Source organism: Gymnoscopelus braueri, assembly GCF_963280865.1.
Source record: "Gymnoscopelus braueri genome assembly, chromosome: 1".
NCBI classification, from domain to species: Eukaryota; Metazoa; Chordata; class Actinopteri; order Myctophiformes; family Myctophidae; genus Gymnoscopelus; species Gymnoscopelus braueri.
The window spans coordinates 2,754,721-2,773,805 of record NC_137603.1 but is presented as its reverse complement, the minus strand read 5'-3'; the positions used below and the strand labels follow the sequence as shown (position 1 = coordinate 2,773,805).

Genomic DNA, 19,085 nt, shown 5'->3' with positions numbered 1-19,085 from the left:
CTAAAGTGTTAACATGTTCACACAGTTAATACTTTCTGATTCTTCTTGGTTTATTGTCTTTTCACAGAACACCTGGGTGTGTTTTCAGAGAAGCAGAGAGTCATCGCTGCCCCCTGGTGGAGAGAGGAGTAAATACATGTGTGTCCATTCAGCTTTTAAATACTAATAACAGCAGCAAAATGATGAGATCATCAACCTTTTTCACAAATGCTAATTAGCTAGCCAAGGCTAACGAGAATTAGTGTGCAGACTTTCCTAGAGGTCAACAAAAAACCTTTGCCCTGCATTTTTCACATCTGCCTTTTATAGCGCCACCAGAAGGTCGACTTATGTAAAACACATTATTTTATACTACTCCTTCCGATTTTATCCAAATTTCACGGAAATCGGTACACATGATCTCTATAGTCATGTGATCAAGACGGATGTGTTTGATTTTTCATATTCTATCCTGATTGGCTAAGATTGACATCTAAAGTTTGCATTATTGGCTTGTTTTGAACAAAATTCCGCAAATCATGAACGCACTGTCCGATTGCGGTCAAACTTTGCACGCACATTCACACTATGTTGAGGAACAAATGCCACCCTTTTGACATTGGCCTGTTATAGCGCCACCAGCAGGTCTAATTTAGCAAAACAAATGTTTTTAACAAAATGCCTCAAATCATGAATGCAGTCAGGGTCCAATTGTCGTGCAAGGCCTAAGAACAAATGGCACCCTTTTCACATTGGCCTATTATAGCGCCACCAGGAGGCCACAATAGCCTACCTGACCTGGCGGAGACCTGTGCTCCGAGGAGCACTTTTTCTAGTTTATTATGTAATCATTTATAATGTGTGATAATGAATGTGTTAAGATCATTATGACATCACTGTTTCCCTGTGATGGGTGGACCTGGACCCTCTAGGGTGGTCCGGGGTTATGGGTGGACCTGAACCCTATAGGGTGATCTGGGGTGATGGGTCCACCCAAATTAGACAACGGTGGGCCACCACAGTCTATGAAATGAATGGGAAACACTGATGACATGTGTTACGGCCCTGTGTGGCCTCATATTGTGTTTTTTAACCCTCTGAGTGTTCTCAGTGCCCCGTTTGGTAATTGGAGGGTGGAGTGGAGATTGGAGGAGTGGCATGGTGTCTGGAGACACACCTGGGCTTCATCCTCAATCAGCCCAGCCAGCATAAAAGCCTGTTAGAAGCTCCTTTACAGTCCTGTTTACCCTCCGTCACCTCCATGTGCTGAACCCTTTCTGTTAGTTAGTTGGTGTTTACTACTGTAGGTCTATATAGGCTGTGTGCCATACCTTTTTCTGTTTAGTGCGTAAAGGTAACTTTAATAATGTGTGTTTAAAGTACAGACACTTATTAGATAGGAAACTTCACTTCACTACGTTCCAAACCTTCACCTGAGTGTACTAAAGAAGGGAAGCTTGGTAGGGGTGTGCCGCCATTTGTTTTGTTCCCCGTTTTGAGCCTGTTTCGTTTAGTTAGGGAGCCTAGACTAGTGGTTCTCATACTTTTTCATGGCAAGGACCCCCAACATGATATGTATTTGGCCGCGGACCCCCATCTCGAAATATTTTGTTCCAGGGACCCCCCAGAAGCCAAGATTTGTGTTAAAAACTCACTCAGAAAATTAGTAATTCACTCATTTTCATGTTTTTTCAAAAATAGCAGATCTGCTACATAGATCTGCTTGTAGATCTGCTTGTAGATCTGCTTGTAGATCTGCTATATAAGTATAAAAGGTTGAAGTGATTTAAAATGATTGTGATGCTATATTAACACATTTTGCTGGGGACCCCCTGGAACCCCTCCAAGGACCCCTGGGGTTCCCCGGACCCCACTTTGAGAACCGACGGCCTAGACTGTAACTCTTGTTTTGGTGTAGTTTAGGTTTGCTTTTCAGGTAGGGTTGGAGTATTTTGGCTTTGGCCACCCTGACGTTTTGTGCTTTCCCTAATCTGTTTAATAATCCATTGTAAATTTAAGTTTGATCCTATTATTAAATTGTAAACTCTTTCCGTTCCTCTGGTTTGTGATATATTTTTTAGATATGTTACCTCTTTATAGCCTCTAGTCTAGACCGTATAAGGTCGTAACACTACTGTTCATTTATATCTTATATGTCAAGTAGGGGTCGGTCTCTGTCTCTCTGTCTGTACATCTGTTTCCTGTACATTGTCAATGTCTTTCTCAGGTTTTTTATCAGTTACTGTGCTTAGGTAGTCTGCCACAGTATACCGTCTGTTTAGGGCCAAATATGTTTCTACTTTGTGTTGTCATTGTGTAAGTTCATCCCAATAAGTGATGTATTTATCTTTTTCTTTAGTTATAATGTGGTTAGGTCTAATCTTTAGTTATAATGTGGTTAGGTCTAATCTTTAGTTATAGTGTGGTTAGGTCTAATCTTTAGTTATAATGTGGTTAGGTCTAATCTTTAGTTTAATGTGGTTAGGTCTAATCTTTAGTTATAATATGGTTAGGTCTAATCTTTAGTTATAATGTGGTTAGGTCTAATCTTTAGTTATAATGTGGTTAGGTCTAATCTTTAGTTAGAATGTGGTTAGGTCTAATCATCTGAGGCTGGCTGTGGTTTGTGATGTCAGAAGGTGAAAGGTCAGCTAGTTTCAGGACCAGTTGACTGAGGCTCCTTTATGTTCAACTCTTGGCAGACAAGGGCTTTATAATGGTAACAGGCGGGGTCACTCTTTTTAATATGGCTCCAGAATTTAATAGATCTTTTTTGTATATTAAGAAGTAAAGGATATTGGCCTAATTCAGCCCTGCATGCAGAGTTTGTGCTTTTTCTTTGTACCAGGATAATAGTTTTGCAGAACTCTGCGTGCAGGATCTCAACTGGATTTTAGTCCAATTTTGCCCAATCACTTTCTAATAAAGGGCCCCATACCTCACTGCCATACAGTGCTATGGATTCTATAACCGAATTAAATATTTTGAGCCATGTCCTGATCGGAAATTGGATTTGAACTGAACACTTGATGGCATAGAAAGCCCTTTTTGCCTTCTCTTTGAGTTCCTTCACAGCTGAACAGAAGTTTCCTTTGGAAGCCAAATAAAGTATATAAGTTTGTTTGTTCTATTTGGGTCCCACCTATTTTGAATTTTGAGTAATTTCTCTGTAACCGTGATAATTTTTGGAAGGTCATAATTTTGGTCTTCTTCATATTCACTGTCAGGGCCCAGGTCTGACAGTACTGATGAAGAATGTCCAAGCTTTGCTGAAGACCTTCTCTAGTAGGATACAGTATGACCTGATCACCTGCACAAAACAGCCTTGCTTCACCCCTCTGCCTTGTGGGAAGAAGTCTGTATGTTCATCTCCAATTTTGACAGGCAATTTCTTTTTATTTTCATATATGTGTAACCGGGTGGAGTTAATGTTGTCTTATAGATACACACAGAGATAGACGGGAACGCCCAGGAACGCCCCATTCGATTTTAGCAGAAGGACAGCTGGAACACAATCATCCACTCACCCTCGGAAAAGTTGACTTATTATTAAGATATATGTGACTAAAAAGACCAAACATCTATGAGCTCACAGCACGTCGGAACGCGACGCGTTGTAACTGTGAGCTAGATTGTCAATGTTTGGTTTATGTTCCCCCCAGAATACGTAAGCTGGGGTTCATGTGGTTTATCAGATTATCCTTATATCTTATTGCATGAGTCAAGTTTCAGCACAAGCACCACTGAGATCGGAGATCTGTTTCCCTCTTTACATCTCCGTCTGAATACCAAAACACTCGCCCCAAAACACAGTCGCCCCGGGGCAAACCCGCGAGGATTCACCTGGTATTCCTAAACGTAACCTCAGTAAAACTATGCCTAAACATAACCTTATTCCTAAACGTAACCTCAGTAAAACGGTGCCAAAACATAACCTTATTCCTAAACTGAACCTCAGTAAAACTATGCCTAACCCTGAACTTATTTCAAACCTTATCCTCTGTAAAACAAATACAAGAATACAAGAACCGCTGGTCGGTGAGAAAAATGGGGGCGAGCGTGTTTTGGGACGAGTCTTCTGGTTACCTCCCGTCTCTCTCTTTGTTACAAAACATGTTTACATATGCACAGTGTTTAATCGCCTGGTAGAGACACTATTACAAGATATGATCAATTAAACTTACCCTAATATCAAAACCCAACAGCCATTAAGTCCTCAATAATGTTTATAGGGAATTTGAAGTACAGTTTAGAGACGGAACGGCACGTACCGACGGCATTATCATTTGGCGAAATGCGCCATTTAATATAAGGATAGGATAAGGATTTACACACTGCTTTAGCTAGGATAAGGATAATTCCTTTTAACAGGTCGTTCATGAAAGTCCTTGCGGTCTTGTTTCCAATGAGAACCTGTGAGCAATTAGGGGTTAAGAGTCTTGCTCAGGGACAAATTTCATTTCATCGACACATATGGTGGCCTGGCCTGGAATCGAACCTGGTGCAACCAGGGCCTCTGGCTCCCTAGGCGTGAACATTTTATGTGAATAAAATGTCAACTTTTGCAACGTCATGGTGTCATTGCTGAGCCTCCTACCCAGTTTTCAAAGCTCTGTTAAACGAACCTCCTTTTAATGTTGAGCCTTAATTGGCTTGTTGGTTTAAATCCAACTGGCGCAGTCAGTAGTATTTATGATTTTTGTATATTTCACTTTTTTTTTTTAAATCATTTTTTCATCTACTCAGGCTTTTGTGAGCCTCTCAGTGAGTTTTTAAGTTGCTTGATTCAGTATTTAGATATTCGATATTCATTTTATCAGACACGCCCACCTATACAAACCCATTATAACTTCAAACTCCATTTTTAACATGTTAGATTTATCAAAAACACCCGTCCTTGGTTCTGGTGACTCATCCTGCCCTCCTAATACGTGTATTTTCGATTACGTTTTTCTAAAAAAAATTGTTGTATTTAATTCTTTTCATTTTCCAAAGAATATATTGAAAAAAAATGAAAAAGTTTATTGAAAAAACACGGTCTCCTCACGTAATAGAAGGACAATATCAGTCACCAGAACCAAGGACGGGTGTTTCCGATGAATCTAACATGCAGGTTAAAATGGAGTTTGTAGTTACAATGGGTTTGTATAGGAAGGGAGCGTGTCTGATACAATGACTATCAAATATCTAAATACTGAATCAAGCAACTTAAAAACTGTCCGGGGTGCTCCCAAAAGCCTGAGTAGACAATAAAATGACCCAAGTGTTAACGGTAACAATTATATAGGCTGTCCGGCAGAAACCAGTAAACTCCATTTTGACGCTTTTGCATGTTTTTCCATAAATCAGGGCCATTGAACACCCTTTACGTCTGTGTGTTGGTAAAAAAAAAATTAAACCAATGAAAAGCATTTTAAAGCGCTTCTGACAAAAAACAGCTAACTCCATTGGATGCTCACATTTTCTGTTAAACCAGCAAAGTCCACCGGAGTTAGCTGGTTTAGCTGACTCCAGGCTCCACCCCCCTTTTGACCTCCAACCTCATTGTGAGCTTGGAGTTCCATTCAGCTGTGTGTGTGTGTGTGTGTGTGTGTGTGTGTGTGTGTGTGGGGTGTGTGTGGTGTGTGTGGTGTGTGTGGTGTGTGTGTGGTGTGTGTGGTGTGTGTGTGTGTGTGTGTGTGTGTGTGTGTGTGTGTGTGTGTGTGTGTGTGTGTGTGTGTTGGCATGGGAGGGTGTAATGGTGAGTTTGTGCCCAGGGCCCGTAGTCATGTTAATCCGTACATGGTATTGAGACTGAGAAGAAAATTGCTTGACTGATTCTTTAATGGTCTGCTTCTTGTTAATCATGTCCTGTCCTTGCTTGTGCCCTGTCTCAGGGGGACTCCGGTGGTCCCCTGGTGTGTGAGAAGGACAACATGTGGACCCTGGTTGGCATCGTGTCCTGGGGCAGCAGCCGATGCTTCCACCTCCGTGCCCGGCGTCTACTCCCGCGTGGCCCAGTTCAGCAGACGTGTTTTGAGCTTGTAGATCTGCTATTTTTGTTATTTTTTAATTGGAATCCTGAATTAATTTTTTTTCTATTTTTGAATTGGAATACTGAAAAGTAACATTACTTTCAAATGCATTTAGTTATACTTATGTTAAAGTTGTACAATGCATAATCACAAATAACGATTTTTAGCAACCTCTGCTGGTCACTACCGTCACTGCATACAATTTCCCTAGTCCTCGATTACCCAGAATTCCATTCGTTTTCACCGGAAGCCGGAAGCGTTTCAAAAAGCGATCTTTTAATTGTTTTATACTATCTACGGATCGTTTCTCTTAGCCAGTGGAGCATTAGTTACCATGAGCTGTGCTTTCTTTTTCTGTTCTTTTTCGATCTTCCAATCCTACATTATCTTAAAATCAGCGTGAGGTTCCTTTTTGTTAATAGCGCGGTAGTTCCTGGCCAAACAGGAAACCGTTGCGGTAGTTCCTGAGGACGTCGGCCACGACGTCATGACGTTGGCCAGGAACGTCATTTTCCCGGGAAAGTCCCCCCCGTACACGTTCAATAGAAAATATATAAATAAAAGGCTTCCGGGGGTGAAATTCATGGAGTGGGTGTTGTGAAACTTTTGCCACTCGCAAAAGACATACAATTTAACTTTAGTTTTGTTGAAAACGTTACCTAGTATTACTTTAACTTTATGAACTTAAATACAAACACATTGGACATAAAAAAGACAATAGAGTTTTAATACTAGTCATTAAGCTACTAATATAGACTGTAGTAATTAAAGCGGGTCATGTTTGCATGTTTGGAATCATAACAGCTGAAATCATTCTGATATTAACCTGCGGGCCGCATTAAGTGAAGGTGGGGGCCGCATGTGGCCCCCGGGCCGCCAGTTGCCCAGGTATGATTTAGAATAATCACAGAAAAAATAAAAATCGATAGTTCCAAGCCCGAGAAATGTTGTTCTGTTTTTTTCCCCTTAACTCCTTCATTGCCACGGATGGGAACTCCCGTCCGATTCATTTTTAATTGTTTTATAAAAGATCACGCCGTTCTCTGTCACTCCAGTCCATCAGGTTCACTTTCCACTCACCCGGATCCGGAAATAACGTCATCCGAACATTTCCGCTTCCGTCCACCTCCTGTTTATTTGTTTCCTTCAAACTTGAGTTAACTGGTCCTAATATAGATCAAAATCATCTAAGCATAAATAGCTTTGATGTTTAGCAGAAATGGAAATTAACATAAATAAATGCATATTTTAAAATACATTTTTGTGGACGGAAGTGCAAGCTTCCTTTCTCGGATTTCGGGAGCTGCAGTTCCAGACTTTATATAGCATTCATTTTCTGTTCTGGCCCCACAGTGGTGGAATGAACTTCCCACTGATGTTAGGACAGCAGAGTCACTGCCCATATTTCGCCGCAGGCTGAAAACTCACCTCTTCAGGAAACGCTACCCTTCCTCTCTGCCTGACCTACTTGTTGTTAACTAGTTGTACGAACGCTTGTTTTCTATTGCTGTATTGTTTATTGGATTATTGGATTGTTTATTGGATCTTGTTTAGTCGATACACTTATTTGTTTTAGCTCATGCTCATTTGATTTAGCTATTTTGTCTCATCTGTTTAAGGAAATAGGTAGCTGATATATTGCACTTTTACCTTAGCGCTAGGTATACTCTTGGTTGCTTGTTTTTGCAGAAAATGCACTAAAGACTTCTGGTGATTAGTAGTTTTCGTTCCCTACCTATGTTGAATACACTTATTGTAAGTCGCTTTGGATAAAAGCGTCTGCTAAATGACTGTAATGTAATGTAATGTAATGTAATTCAGAGATTGTGGAATAGTTGTCTGGCTACACGAGACTACTGCACTACTAACAACAGGTCTCTCTCTCTGTCTCTCTCTGTCTCTCACTTTCTCTGTCTCTCTCTCTCTCTCTCTCTCTCTGTCTCTGTCTCTCTCTCTGTCTCTGTCTCTGTCTCTGTCTCTGTCTCTCTCTGTCTCTGTCTCTCTCTGTCTCTGTCTCTCTCTGTCTCTGTCTCTGTCTCTCTCTGTCTCTGTCTCTGTCTCTCTCTCTGTCTCTGTCTCTGTCTCTCTCTGTCTCTGTCTCTCTGTGTCTCTGTCTCTCTCTGTCTCTGTCTCTGTCTCTCTCTGTCTCTGTCTCTCTCTCTGTCTCTGTCTCTGTCTCTCTCTCTGTCTCTGTCTCTCTCTGTCTCTGTCTCTCTCTGTCTCTGTCTCTGTCTCTCTCTGTCTCTGTCTCTCTCTCTGTCTCTGTCTCTGTCTCTCTCTGTCTCTGTCTCTCTGTCTCTCTGTGTCTCTGTCTCTCTCTGTCTCTGTCTCTCTCTGTCTCTGTCTCTCTCTCTGTCTCTGTCTCTGTCTCTCTCTCTGTCTCTGTCTCTCTCTGTCTCTGTCTCTCTCTGTCTCTGTCTCTGTCTCTCTCTGTCTCTGTCTCTCTCTCTGTCTCTGTCTCTGTCTCTCTCTGTCTCTGTCTCTCTCTGTCTCTGTCTCTCTCTGTCTCTGTCTCTCTCTCTGTCTCTGTCTCTCTCTCTGTCTCTGTCTCTGTCTCTCTCTGTCTCTGTCTCTCTCTGTCTCTGTCTCTCTCTGTCTCTCTCTGTCTCTCACTTTCTCTGTCTCTCTCTCTCTCTCTCTCTCTGTCTCTGTCTCTCAGACAGTTCGAGCGTGTTTTGGGACGAGTCTTCTGGTTACCTCCCGTCTCTCTCTTTGTTACAAAACATGTTTACATATGCACAGTGTTTAATCGCCTGGTAGAGACACTATTACAAGATATGATCAATTAAACTTACCCTAATATCAAAACCCAACAGCCATTAAGTCCTCAATAATGTTTATAGGGAATTTGAAGTACAGTTTAGAGACGGAACGGCACGTACCGACGGCATTATCATTTGGCGAAATGCGCCATTTAATATAAGGATAGGATAAGGATTTACACACTGCTTTAGCTAGGATAAGGATAATTCCTTTTAACAGGTCGTTCATGAAAGTCCTTGCGGTCTTATTTCCAATGAGAACCTGTGAGCAATTAGGGGTTAAGAGTCTTGCTCAGGGACAAATTTCATTTCATCGACACATATGGTGGCCTGGCCTGGAATCGAACCTGGTGCAACCAGGGCCTCTGGCTCCCTAGGCGTGAACATTTTATGTGAATAAAATGTCAACTTTTGCAACGTCATGGTGTCATTGCTGAGCCTCCTACCCAGTTTTCAAAGCTCTGTTAAACGAACCTCCTTTTAATGTTGAGCCTTAATTGGCTTGTTGGTTTAAATCCAACTGGCGCAGTCAGTAGTATTTATGATTTTTGTATATTTCACTTTTTTTTTTTAAATCATTTTTTCATCTACTCAGGCTTTTGTGAGCCTCTCAGTGAGTTTTTAAGTTGCTTGATTCAGTATTTAGATATTCGATATTCATTTTATCAGACACGCCCACCTATACAAACCCATTATAACTTCAAACTCCATTTTTAACATGTTAGATTTATCAAAAACACCCGTCCTTGGTTCTGGTGACTCATCCTGCCCTCCTAATACGTGTATTTTCGATTACGTTTTTCTAAAAAAAATTGTTGTATTTAATTCTTTTCATTTTCCAAAGAATATATTGAAAAAAAATGAAAAAGTTTATTGAAAAAACACGGTCTCCTCACGTAATAGAAGGACAATATCAGTCACCAGAACCAAGGACGGGTGTTTCCGATGAATCTAACATGCAGGTTAAAATGGAGTTTGTAGTTACAATGGGTTTGTATAGGAAGGGAGCGTGTCTGATACAATGACTATCAAATATCTAAATACTGAATCAAGCAACTTAAAAACTGTCCGGGGTGCTCCCAAAAGCCTGAGTAGACAATAAAATGACCCAAGTGTTAACGGTAACAATTATATAGGCTGTCCGGCAGAAACCAGTAAACTCCATTTTGACGCTTTTGCATGTTTTTCCATAAATCAGGGCCATTGAACACCCTTTACGTCTGTGTGTTGGTAAAAAAAAAATTAAACCAATGAAAAGCATTTTAAAGCGCTTCTGACAAAAAACAGCTAACTCCATTGGATGCTCACATTTTCTGTTAAACCAGCAAAGTCCACCGGAGTTAGCTGGTTTAGCTGACTCCAGGCTCCACCCCCCTTTTGACCTCCAACCTCATTGTGAGCTTGGAGTTCCATTCAGCTGTGTGTGTGTGTGTGTGTGTGTGTGTGTGTGTGTGTGTGGGGTGTGTGTGGTGTGTGTGGTGTGTGTGGTGTGTGTGTGTGTGTGTGTGTGTGTGTGTGTGTGTGTGTGTGTGTGTGTGTGTGTGTGTGTGTGTGTGTTGGCATGGGAGGGTGTAATGGTGAGTTTGTGCCCAGGGCCCGTAGTCATGTTAATCCGTACATGGTATTGAGACTGAGAAGAAAATTGCTTGACTGATTCTTTAATGGTCTGCTTCTTGTTAATCATGTCCTGTCCTTGCTTGTGCCCTGTCTCAGGGGGACTCCGGTGGTCCCCTGGTGTGTGAGAAGGACAACATGTGGACCCTGGTTGGCATCGTGTCCTGGGGCAGCAGCCGATGCTTCCACCTCCGTGCCCGGCGTCTACTCCCGCGTGGCCCAGTTCAGCAGCTGGGTGGACCAAAAAACTTTTTTTTAGATCAAGCAAGACTATAACCAGGGGTCATCAATATGTCCGTACACAGACAAATGTGTCCGTGGCAAAGACTTGGTCTCAGTGTTGATTTCGTCGACTAAAATTATGTCGAAAAATGTTGGTCGATTACCTTTTTTCACTGACAAAAACTAAATAAAAACGAAATAAAAACTAAGCTACGACGACTAAAACTATTACTAAATATATTGACAATTTCTTCAACAAATGAAAACTAGACAAAAATGTTAGTGAGGGATCTAGTGGAGAAGAGATGCAGTAGAACTAAAAGACAAGTCATTTCATGTTTGGTTGAGCTCGGGTGTTGCTCTCGGGTGTTTATGCAACCAAGTGTAAAATCAGCCATTACGACGCCATCAAGGCACCGCCAACATACATTTTAGTCGACTAAGTCAACTGTAGATTTAGTCGACTGTAATCTTATGATATTTAGTCGACTAAAACTAGACAAAATCTAAAACATTTCAGATGACTAAAATATGACTAAAACTAAATGGAATTTTATTCAAAAGACTATGACTAAAACTAAATCAGAGTTACAGACCTGGCTGTTATATGGTCATTCAGGGCTAGCTCTTTATGTGTTTCTGGTAATATTATTGTCCACTCATTTTGTTAAATGGAATTTTGACCAAAATGTCCACCAGAGATATACCTCGTCCACCATCCATCCTGAAAACTTGCTCCTGTGTGATAGCCCACAGCTTGATAAACCTGGTTTAATGACTGGTTCTCACTGATAACGACCCCCCCCTCCGGGGACCTTGGGGGGTAGCCTACCAACGGGGTCCCCCCGGCAAAATTAGTTAAAAATGAGTTAACGTTTAAACATTCCAGTGTAAACTGTGTAACAAGAGTTTCAGTGAGTCACGTTACCTGAAGAGACACCAGCGTGTCCACACTGGAGAAAAACCATTCCATTGTGAACATTGTGACAAGAGTTTCAGTCAGTCAGGTAGTCTGAATACACACCACCGTACAGAGGCGTGCTTAATGATCAGGAGGCCCTTGGCAAACCCCAGTATATATGAGAGAGAGAGAGAGAGAGAGAGAGAGAGAGAGAGAGAGAGAGAGAGAGAGAGAGAGAGAGAGAGAGAGAGAGAGAGAGAGAGAGAGAGAGAGAGAGAGAGAGAGAGAGAGAGAGAGAGAGAGAGAGAGAGAGAGAGATGTGTTTTAAGGGCCTCGAGAGACTTTATGCCGGTGGCCTATATGGAATAAGTCTCCTCTGGTTTGAGGGAGGCCCTAGTGTTGAGATATCATGGGGCCCCCTGACTGTTTGGGGGCCATGTTGGATGTTTTTTAAGGGCCTCTAATGGATTGGAAAGCTGTTTATTTCTATTTTTATATATTTTACAAAAATTAAGAAAACAATCTCATGGGGCCCCCTGCCTGTGTGGTGGCCCAGGCGGCCGCCGAACCTTTCCTACAGCAAAGCACGGCCCTGACAGCGTATCCACACTGGGGGAAAAGCTTTTCTCTGTAAAAATTGTCTTTCCACTGTCAATTGTTAACATTGTGACAAGAGATTCAATCACCCAGGTTACTTTAAAAGACTTCAGCTTATTCACACCAAAAGGATCAAATTGACCCTCCTAGAGTCTTCGTTTTTTAGTCACACCTAAGGTCTGCGGGTAAATTTGACTCATTGAGTGCCAGAATTAATTAATGAATTAAAGGGACTACACCATGAATTTTAACCTTTTCTTCTTTTTTGTGTGTTTTTGGTCTCCCTTACCTCTCTTCTATCCTCAAAAATACCCCAGTCAGAACACTCAGGCTTTCACAGCAAATCTGGGGTTTTCTGTAAATTGGTCTCAAAACAGGCCAAACTGATTTGGTCCTTGACGTGATGTCACGTCAGGGAACAATTCCTCCCGTTTTTCAGTTCCAACCAAATTTTTTTTATTTTTATTTTTCTTATTTTTTTCATATATATGTTACAGTATGATTGGAGAACCAGTACGATTGAAGAAAGCGCACTCGTTTTTACCACCCACCCAGCACTAGAGGGAGCCACAAGCCAGGCTTGTGCGCAAACATATATGGCCACACACACACACACACACACACACACACACACACACACACAAGCGCACACACACGCGCACGCGCTCATGCTTTTTTTGGTTTATTGAAAGCAGGACTGTTTAGATACTTTTATTGTGTTCTGGCTTTTGTTTTACTTTCTCCCTGACACACACACACACACACACACACACACACACACACACACACACACACACACACAGTGATCCATGAAAAGAACTATTCTGTCCCTATCGGTTTACAATTCAAACGGCGCTGAGTCGTCTAGTAGAGCATCGGCCGGTCAGCGCGGGCACTCGCGCGCTTCCTCGGCCTCAAGCTCTACTAGACGGCGCGCCTCCGTCATGGACAAGCGTGTGCGTGTGAACGCGTGTTCAGCGTTCCCCTCATAGATATTATGGTTCCCCTAGCGTAGTGTCCTGGTTGCTATGTGGGGGGGAACAACAAAAGACAGGTCTGCGTCGGCGCATCAAAGCCCCGCCTCTCCGCGTTCTCCTTCTCCTCCTCCTCGGAGGAGGAGAAGGAGAGAAGGAGGACGGTTTATTACGCGAGGAGGAGGAGGAGGAGGACGCTCCTCTTCCTCGCGAGCCTCGCGTAATAAACCCCCGCCTCGCAGCGCCGCGTCCTCCTTCTCCTCCTCGCGAGCCTCGCTAATAAACCCTGTCTCGAAAAGCCCCGCCTCGCCCCGAAGGAGCCCCGTGCCTAAAAACGAGCGCTCTGTCTTCAATCGTACTGGTTCTCCAAACGTACTGTGACATATATACCTGTCAGTGTGTGTAGAATCTGCACAGATATACACCGTGTATTTGGCCTCAGTTCATAGTTTTGTTGTTGGATTGTACAGCGCTGCGCTTCTAACTGTTCTCTGTTTTATAGAAATGGAAGAAATTCTACTTTGAATGAGGACAAAATGATTAACTTAAATAAATGCATTTATATATGAACTAAATGCTGCAAAGTGCCGTGCTTCAGTGAGTGACTACCTGTACGTACATAGTACATACACAGGCATAAAAGGGCTTGTAAGTGATATGTTATCGTTAAAATAAGTGCTAAATAGTCCTATATTTCCTATATTAATCATTGCAATCCAGTGTTTGTTCTCCAGCTCTTTAGTAAACAGAACATTCATTTTCATGTCAGGATGTCATTGTTATCCAATCAAGAGAGAGAACATACAGGATACAGGATAAACAAGTGAAATAGGAAGTGATGAAACAAAAACAAAAAAATAGACACATTTGGAACTGGAACACTTTATTATTGAAGCTGATAAATGATCTTTGTGGAGTTTCTCTTCTGATTGGATAAAACTGGTATCCTGACCTGAACATGTTCTGTTTACTAAAGAGATGGAGAGACGAGGAGACCCCTGATACTGAACAAACACTCTATACAATGATTACTATCACAATATAGAGCTGTAACTTAATCACTCTCAACATATTCTTCTTTATATCGTATGTCCAAAACTGTTACTTTTCAGGATTCAAATTCAAAAGCATCAAAAGTAGCAGATCTACAAGCTCAAAACGCGTCGCTTCGCGTCGCGTTTCGAGCTTGTAGATCTGCTACTTTTGATGCTTTTGTGTGACGCTGTAGTATGATCAAGTGGGGCGTTAATTTATGAAAGTTAGAATATGGAGATAAGAGGTTTCTGCCCGACAGCAAGGCAAATGCTCTATTAGCCTTAGCAGCCATATAACTCTGAAATACAACTTAAGATGTGCTTCAAAGTTTCCCTAGTGATGTCACTGGAGTAAAAAACTACAACCTACCTTGTTTTTTAGCCGCTATCCTCAGTGTTTACAAATGAAACTAGAAAAGTGCAGTTCCTGGTGAAACTGTGAGCTTCGCTGCAAGCAAGTAGAAGAATAGTAGAAAATAGTAGAAAAAAGTGGAAATCAAGTAACTAGTTATGAACTAAATGTTGAGTAAATATGAATTAATTAATAGTAATGATTTACTAATGATGAAAACCATGACCCACCTGGGACCACCGGGCCCGTCCAGTGAACCAGTCCAACTTGGGAGACCCCCGCCACCCTAACACACAGCAATGCACCGCATGGAGGTTTTGGAACAAACACCACTAGAGAGAGACTCTCCTCACTACTCCTACGTACCTACCTACTGTATGAGCACTCATCCTGGGCATAGAAGCCACCGGGGGGGGAAAGCAGATCTACAAACCCACCACGTGTGGCCCTTAACTAAGTTAGCTGTAAGAGAAAATGTCTCCTCATAATCAACTCCCATCTTTTGACTGTACCCTTTAGCCACATACCTAGCCTTGTATTTTTCAGACCCATCTACCCCCCATTGCTTTCTTACCTTCAGGTAAGTTTATTAGAGTAAAATGTGAAGCGTTTTGACCTTGTAGATCTGCTACTTTTGATATTTTTTAATTTGAATCCTGAAGAGTAACAGTTCTGGACATATGAGGTTTCTACCCGACAGAGACGATGTAGTATACACACCTTTTGTGAGTAATTAACTATAAGGTCCAATTGGACTGTAACATCTTATGCAATTAATCTTATGGAATGATGCTGAATGCTGAATCCACTATATGAGGTGCATGGAAATACCTTTTATTGTACAATTTGAAATCACCATTTATTAGCAACTTAGGCTCTAATGCCATGACAGCGATTCCCTGGTTTGATTCCCAGACCAGCTCGACCATTGCTCTTTGTCACTCCCTTACTTTCTCCCCCACCTTCACTGTCTCTACACACTGACCTATCCAAATGAAGCAGAAATGCCCAAAAAGATAAACATTTAAATTTGAATGCATTTTACTATTTGAATATCCGGATCTACAGACCCAGTCCGGGTTTCTTCAGGAAGTTGACATTTGTATTTAAAAAACAGTACTGGGTTTGGTGATGTTCCATATTGTCTGAATCAGCTTTGTTTGTGTTCGTGTACGTGCTAAAAGAGTGACTTTGAGAGATGTTTCACCGTAAAATGTAAGTCAATGAGGAGCATGTTATGAATGATCAATTTCTAATCAATGGAGCAATTATTTTTGATTTCTTGTCCACCTTTGGAGTTACATCATGGCAAGGTAAATACACAACCCACACCTCTACCAAAGTGGTCTAACCCTTTAAGTGATAGAAGCTTCTAGATCATGTGACAACAATCTCTCTCTCTCTCTCTCTCTCTCTCTCTCTCTCTCTCTCTCTCTCTCTCTCTCTCTCTCTCTCTCTCTCTCTCTCTCTCTCTCTCTCTCTCTCTCTCTCTCTCTCTGAGTGAATCAGGAAGTGAAATTAATGTTCGGGGAGTTTCCAGTGTCAGACACACAGACACACAGACACACAGACACACACACACAAAACAGTGTGTTTTGTCTGTCTGTCTGTCTGTCTGTCTGTCTGTTTGTTTCAACTTTTAACATCAGATTTAAAGTGTCCTTATTGCCATGAGCAACACCTTGACATTACCAACAAGAGTCAAATAAAACAAACAATAAATAAATACATAATTATGTGCAGTCTGTGAGGTTGTTGACATCAACATGTCTCTCTAGTAACTGGTGATGATTAATAAAATAATAATTCTGATTGGCTGCTGAGTGAATCAGGAAGTGAAATTCAAGTTTGAGTTTCCAGTCAGAAGCTTCAGTAGCGAGTTCAACCGCACGCACGCACGCACACACACACACACACACACACACACACACACACACACACACACACACACACACACACACACACACACACACACACCTCATGTGACACTTTGATCACATGACCAGTGTGTTTTAAAGACATTAGATTCAGCAGTGAGATGTAATGAGGCTTGGATTGATGTTTAATGAACATGAACAGCATTTTACCAGCAACGCTAAGCACGCACGCACGCACGCACGCACGCACGCACGCACGCACGCACGCACGCACACACACACACACACACACACACACACACACACACACACACACACACACACACACACACACACACACACACACACACACACACACACACCATCAGTGAGATGTAATGAGGCTTGGATTAGAGGAGCGTCTGTGAGTTCAGTTAACAGAGGTTCCCGGTTTGATTCCTGACTCCTCCTGGCTTCATGTTGAAGTGTCCTTGAGCAAGGCACTGAACCCCTAACTGCTTCTGATGAGCAGGTTGGAGGAAAGCCTGGTATTCATTCTAAAACTGAGCCCTGTGATCCGGTTTAGAAAAAGGGGGGGGGGATCGTGTTCCGGTGGTTGGTGTCACATTGTTTTTGTTCCCCACATAATGTGGATCAGTTTGTTTAGTCTCACTAGTCACGCTACGAGTTAGAATAAAAGATGAACATACCAAACCATTATTATACCAAAAGAAACTAAACGATTATACCAAACTAAACAAGTTTTAAACTAGGGGAATCATTTTGGAGGCGCACGGCGCTGGAGGTTCCGGTCGTGGGTTCCGGCCGCCTGATGACGTAAAGTTATTTCCACTCCAGACCGGACCAGAAACCTGAAAATGGTATTTGATCCCAGGCTACCTTTAACCACTCTGATGCTCCAAGATGTCACCTTTGACCTTTGACCAAGAAGATGTGGTTGAGTTAGGAGGTCAAATGTGACTCCTTTGTGTGAGAATACCTTAGCTTATAAATTAGTAAAAGTAAATGAATAGACTAAATAGACTTTTACTGCACAGCCTTCCAATCCAATGGTCTCTGAGTTCTGTCCATATGAAGTGTTAAACACTGTGTAACACTGCTGTAGAACCATATGTGTGACATTCAGTTTATTTGGTGAGGACTATTCTCTTACCAGACCTGAACAGTGTTTGTGTAAAGTTTGGTGTGGATTGGAACCCCCCACCCGTTGCCCTCCAACAGCAACTACATGGGAAACATTATTTATTTTATTCATATTTTAAATAATCTGTAATCACTTCAATCTGAAGTGATTAACTTTAACCTTTAGCCTCCCATCATGTCTCATCTGAAAGCTTTTAATTAATTATAACATTTTACTTTCTTTCTTTCTTGTGTTTCTCTTCAACAGAATCAGAATCATCTTTATTGTCACATCACAGGTTAAAGGTGTGAAGAAGTGGGTGGATTTTTTTGTGCAGCTCCATCGTTTTAGTTATTTTCAGAAAGAGAAAGAAAAGAAGCCGGGGGACGGGGGGGGGCAAGGAGAGAATAAAAGATGAATGAAACAAAGATATTTACATACTGTATGTACATGAGGAGACATAAGGTACATAAGGTACAGTATGTACATGAGGAGACATAAGGTGCATAAAGTACAGTATGTACATGAGGAGACATAAGGTGCATAAGGTACAGTATGTACATGAGGAGACATAAGGTGCATAAGGTACAGTATGTACATGAGGAGACATAAGGTGCATAAAGTACAGTATGTACATGAGGAGACATAAGGTGCATAAGGTACAGTATGTACATGAGGAGACATAAGGTGCATAAAGTACAGTATGTACATGAGGAGACATAAGGTGCATAAAGTACAGTATGTAGTGTACATGAGGAGACATAAGGTGCATAAGGTACAGTATTTACATGAGGTTAGACATAAGGTGCATAAGGTACCGTATGTACATGAGGAGACATATGGTGCATAAGCAGCAGCTATATACCATATATGATTATGTGCAATAATTCAGACTGTCGTCTTTCTGGAAACAGATGATGTAACATCTTATCTTTAATCTGATTGGCTGATTCTTCTGAACTAAAGAACGAGTCCTCCTTCATTCTCTTTCAGACTCAAGAACTTCTCTTTCAGTAAACATCTGTTTATTCTGATCTGTTTATTCTGATCTGTTTATTCTCATCTGATTATTCTGATCTGTTTATTCTCATCAGTTTATTCTGATCCGTTTATTCTCATCTGTTTATTCTGATCCGTTTATTCTCTGTTTATTCTCATCTGTTTATGATGATCCGTTTATTCTCTGTTTATTCTCATCTGTTTATTCTGATCCGTTTATTCTCTGTTTATTCTCATCTGTTTATTCTCATCTATTGAATTCAGTTCAGTTTTGATCAGTGATGATGAAGATTACAGCCACCCTCCTCATCCTCTCCTCTGTACTTCATGTCAAAGCGATTCCAGGAAGTAAGTACATTATATTTATGTTATTATATAATATATACATTTATATCTACTGTTATTATATAAAACCAAATATGAACAATGCACAATACAAACAAATGACATGCGCACGCACGCACTCTCTCACACACACACACACACACACACACACACACACACACACACACACACACACACACACACACACACACACACACACACACACACACATACACGCCCTCCTTTTACTACCTGACAGGCGGGGCTAAAGGGGCCTCAGGCGGGGGGGGGGGGGGCCGGCAGAGACATTGCA

General features: G+C 41.6%; 1 protein-coding gene across 5 annotated transcripts in view; it reads left to right on the top strand.

Moving 5' to 3' along the window:
* Positions 1–19,085, top strand: part of LOC308105166 (H-2 class II histocompatibility antigen, E-S beta chain-like) — a 60,029-nt gene that overhangs the window by 31,458 nt on the left and 9,486 nt on the right. For 2 of the 5 annotated variants that reach the window (XM_080455797.1, XM_080455801.1), the window contains one exon: positions 68–2,034. The exons of 2 other annotated variants lie outside the window; for them this stretch is intronic. Coding sequence is in view for 1 of the 3 variants with exons in the window: in XM_080455800.1 (XP_080311926.1) it covers positions 18,730–18,796 (67 nt within the window). In the remaining 2 variants the exon portion in view is untranslated. Of the gene's footprint in view, positions 1–67; positions 2,035–18,712; positions 18,797–19,085 lie in introns of those variants that run through there. One more of the 5 variants, XM_080455800.1, reaches the window with a different exon arrangement.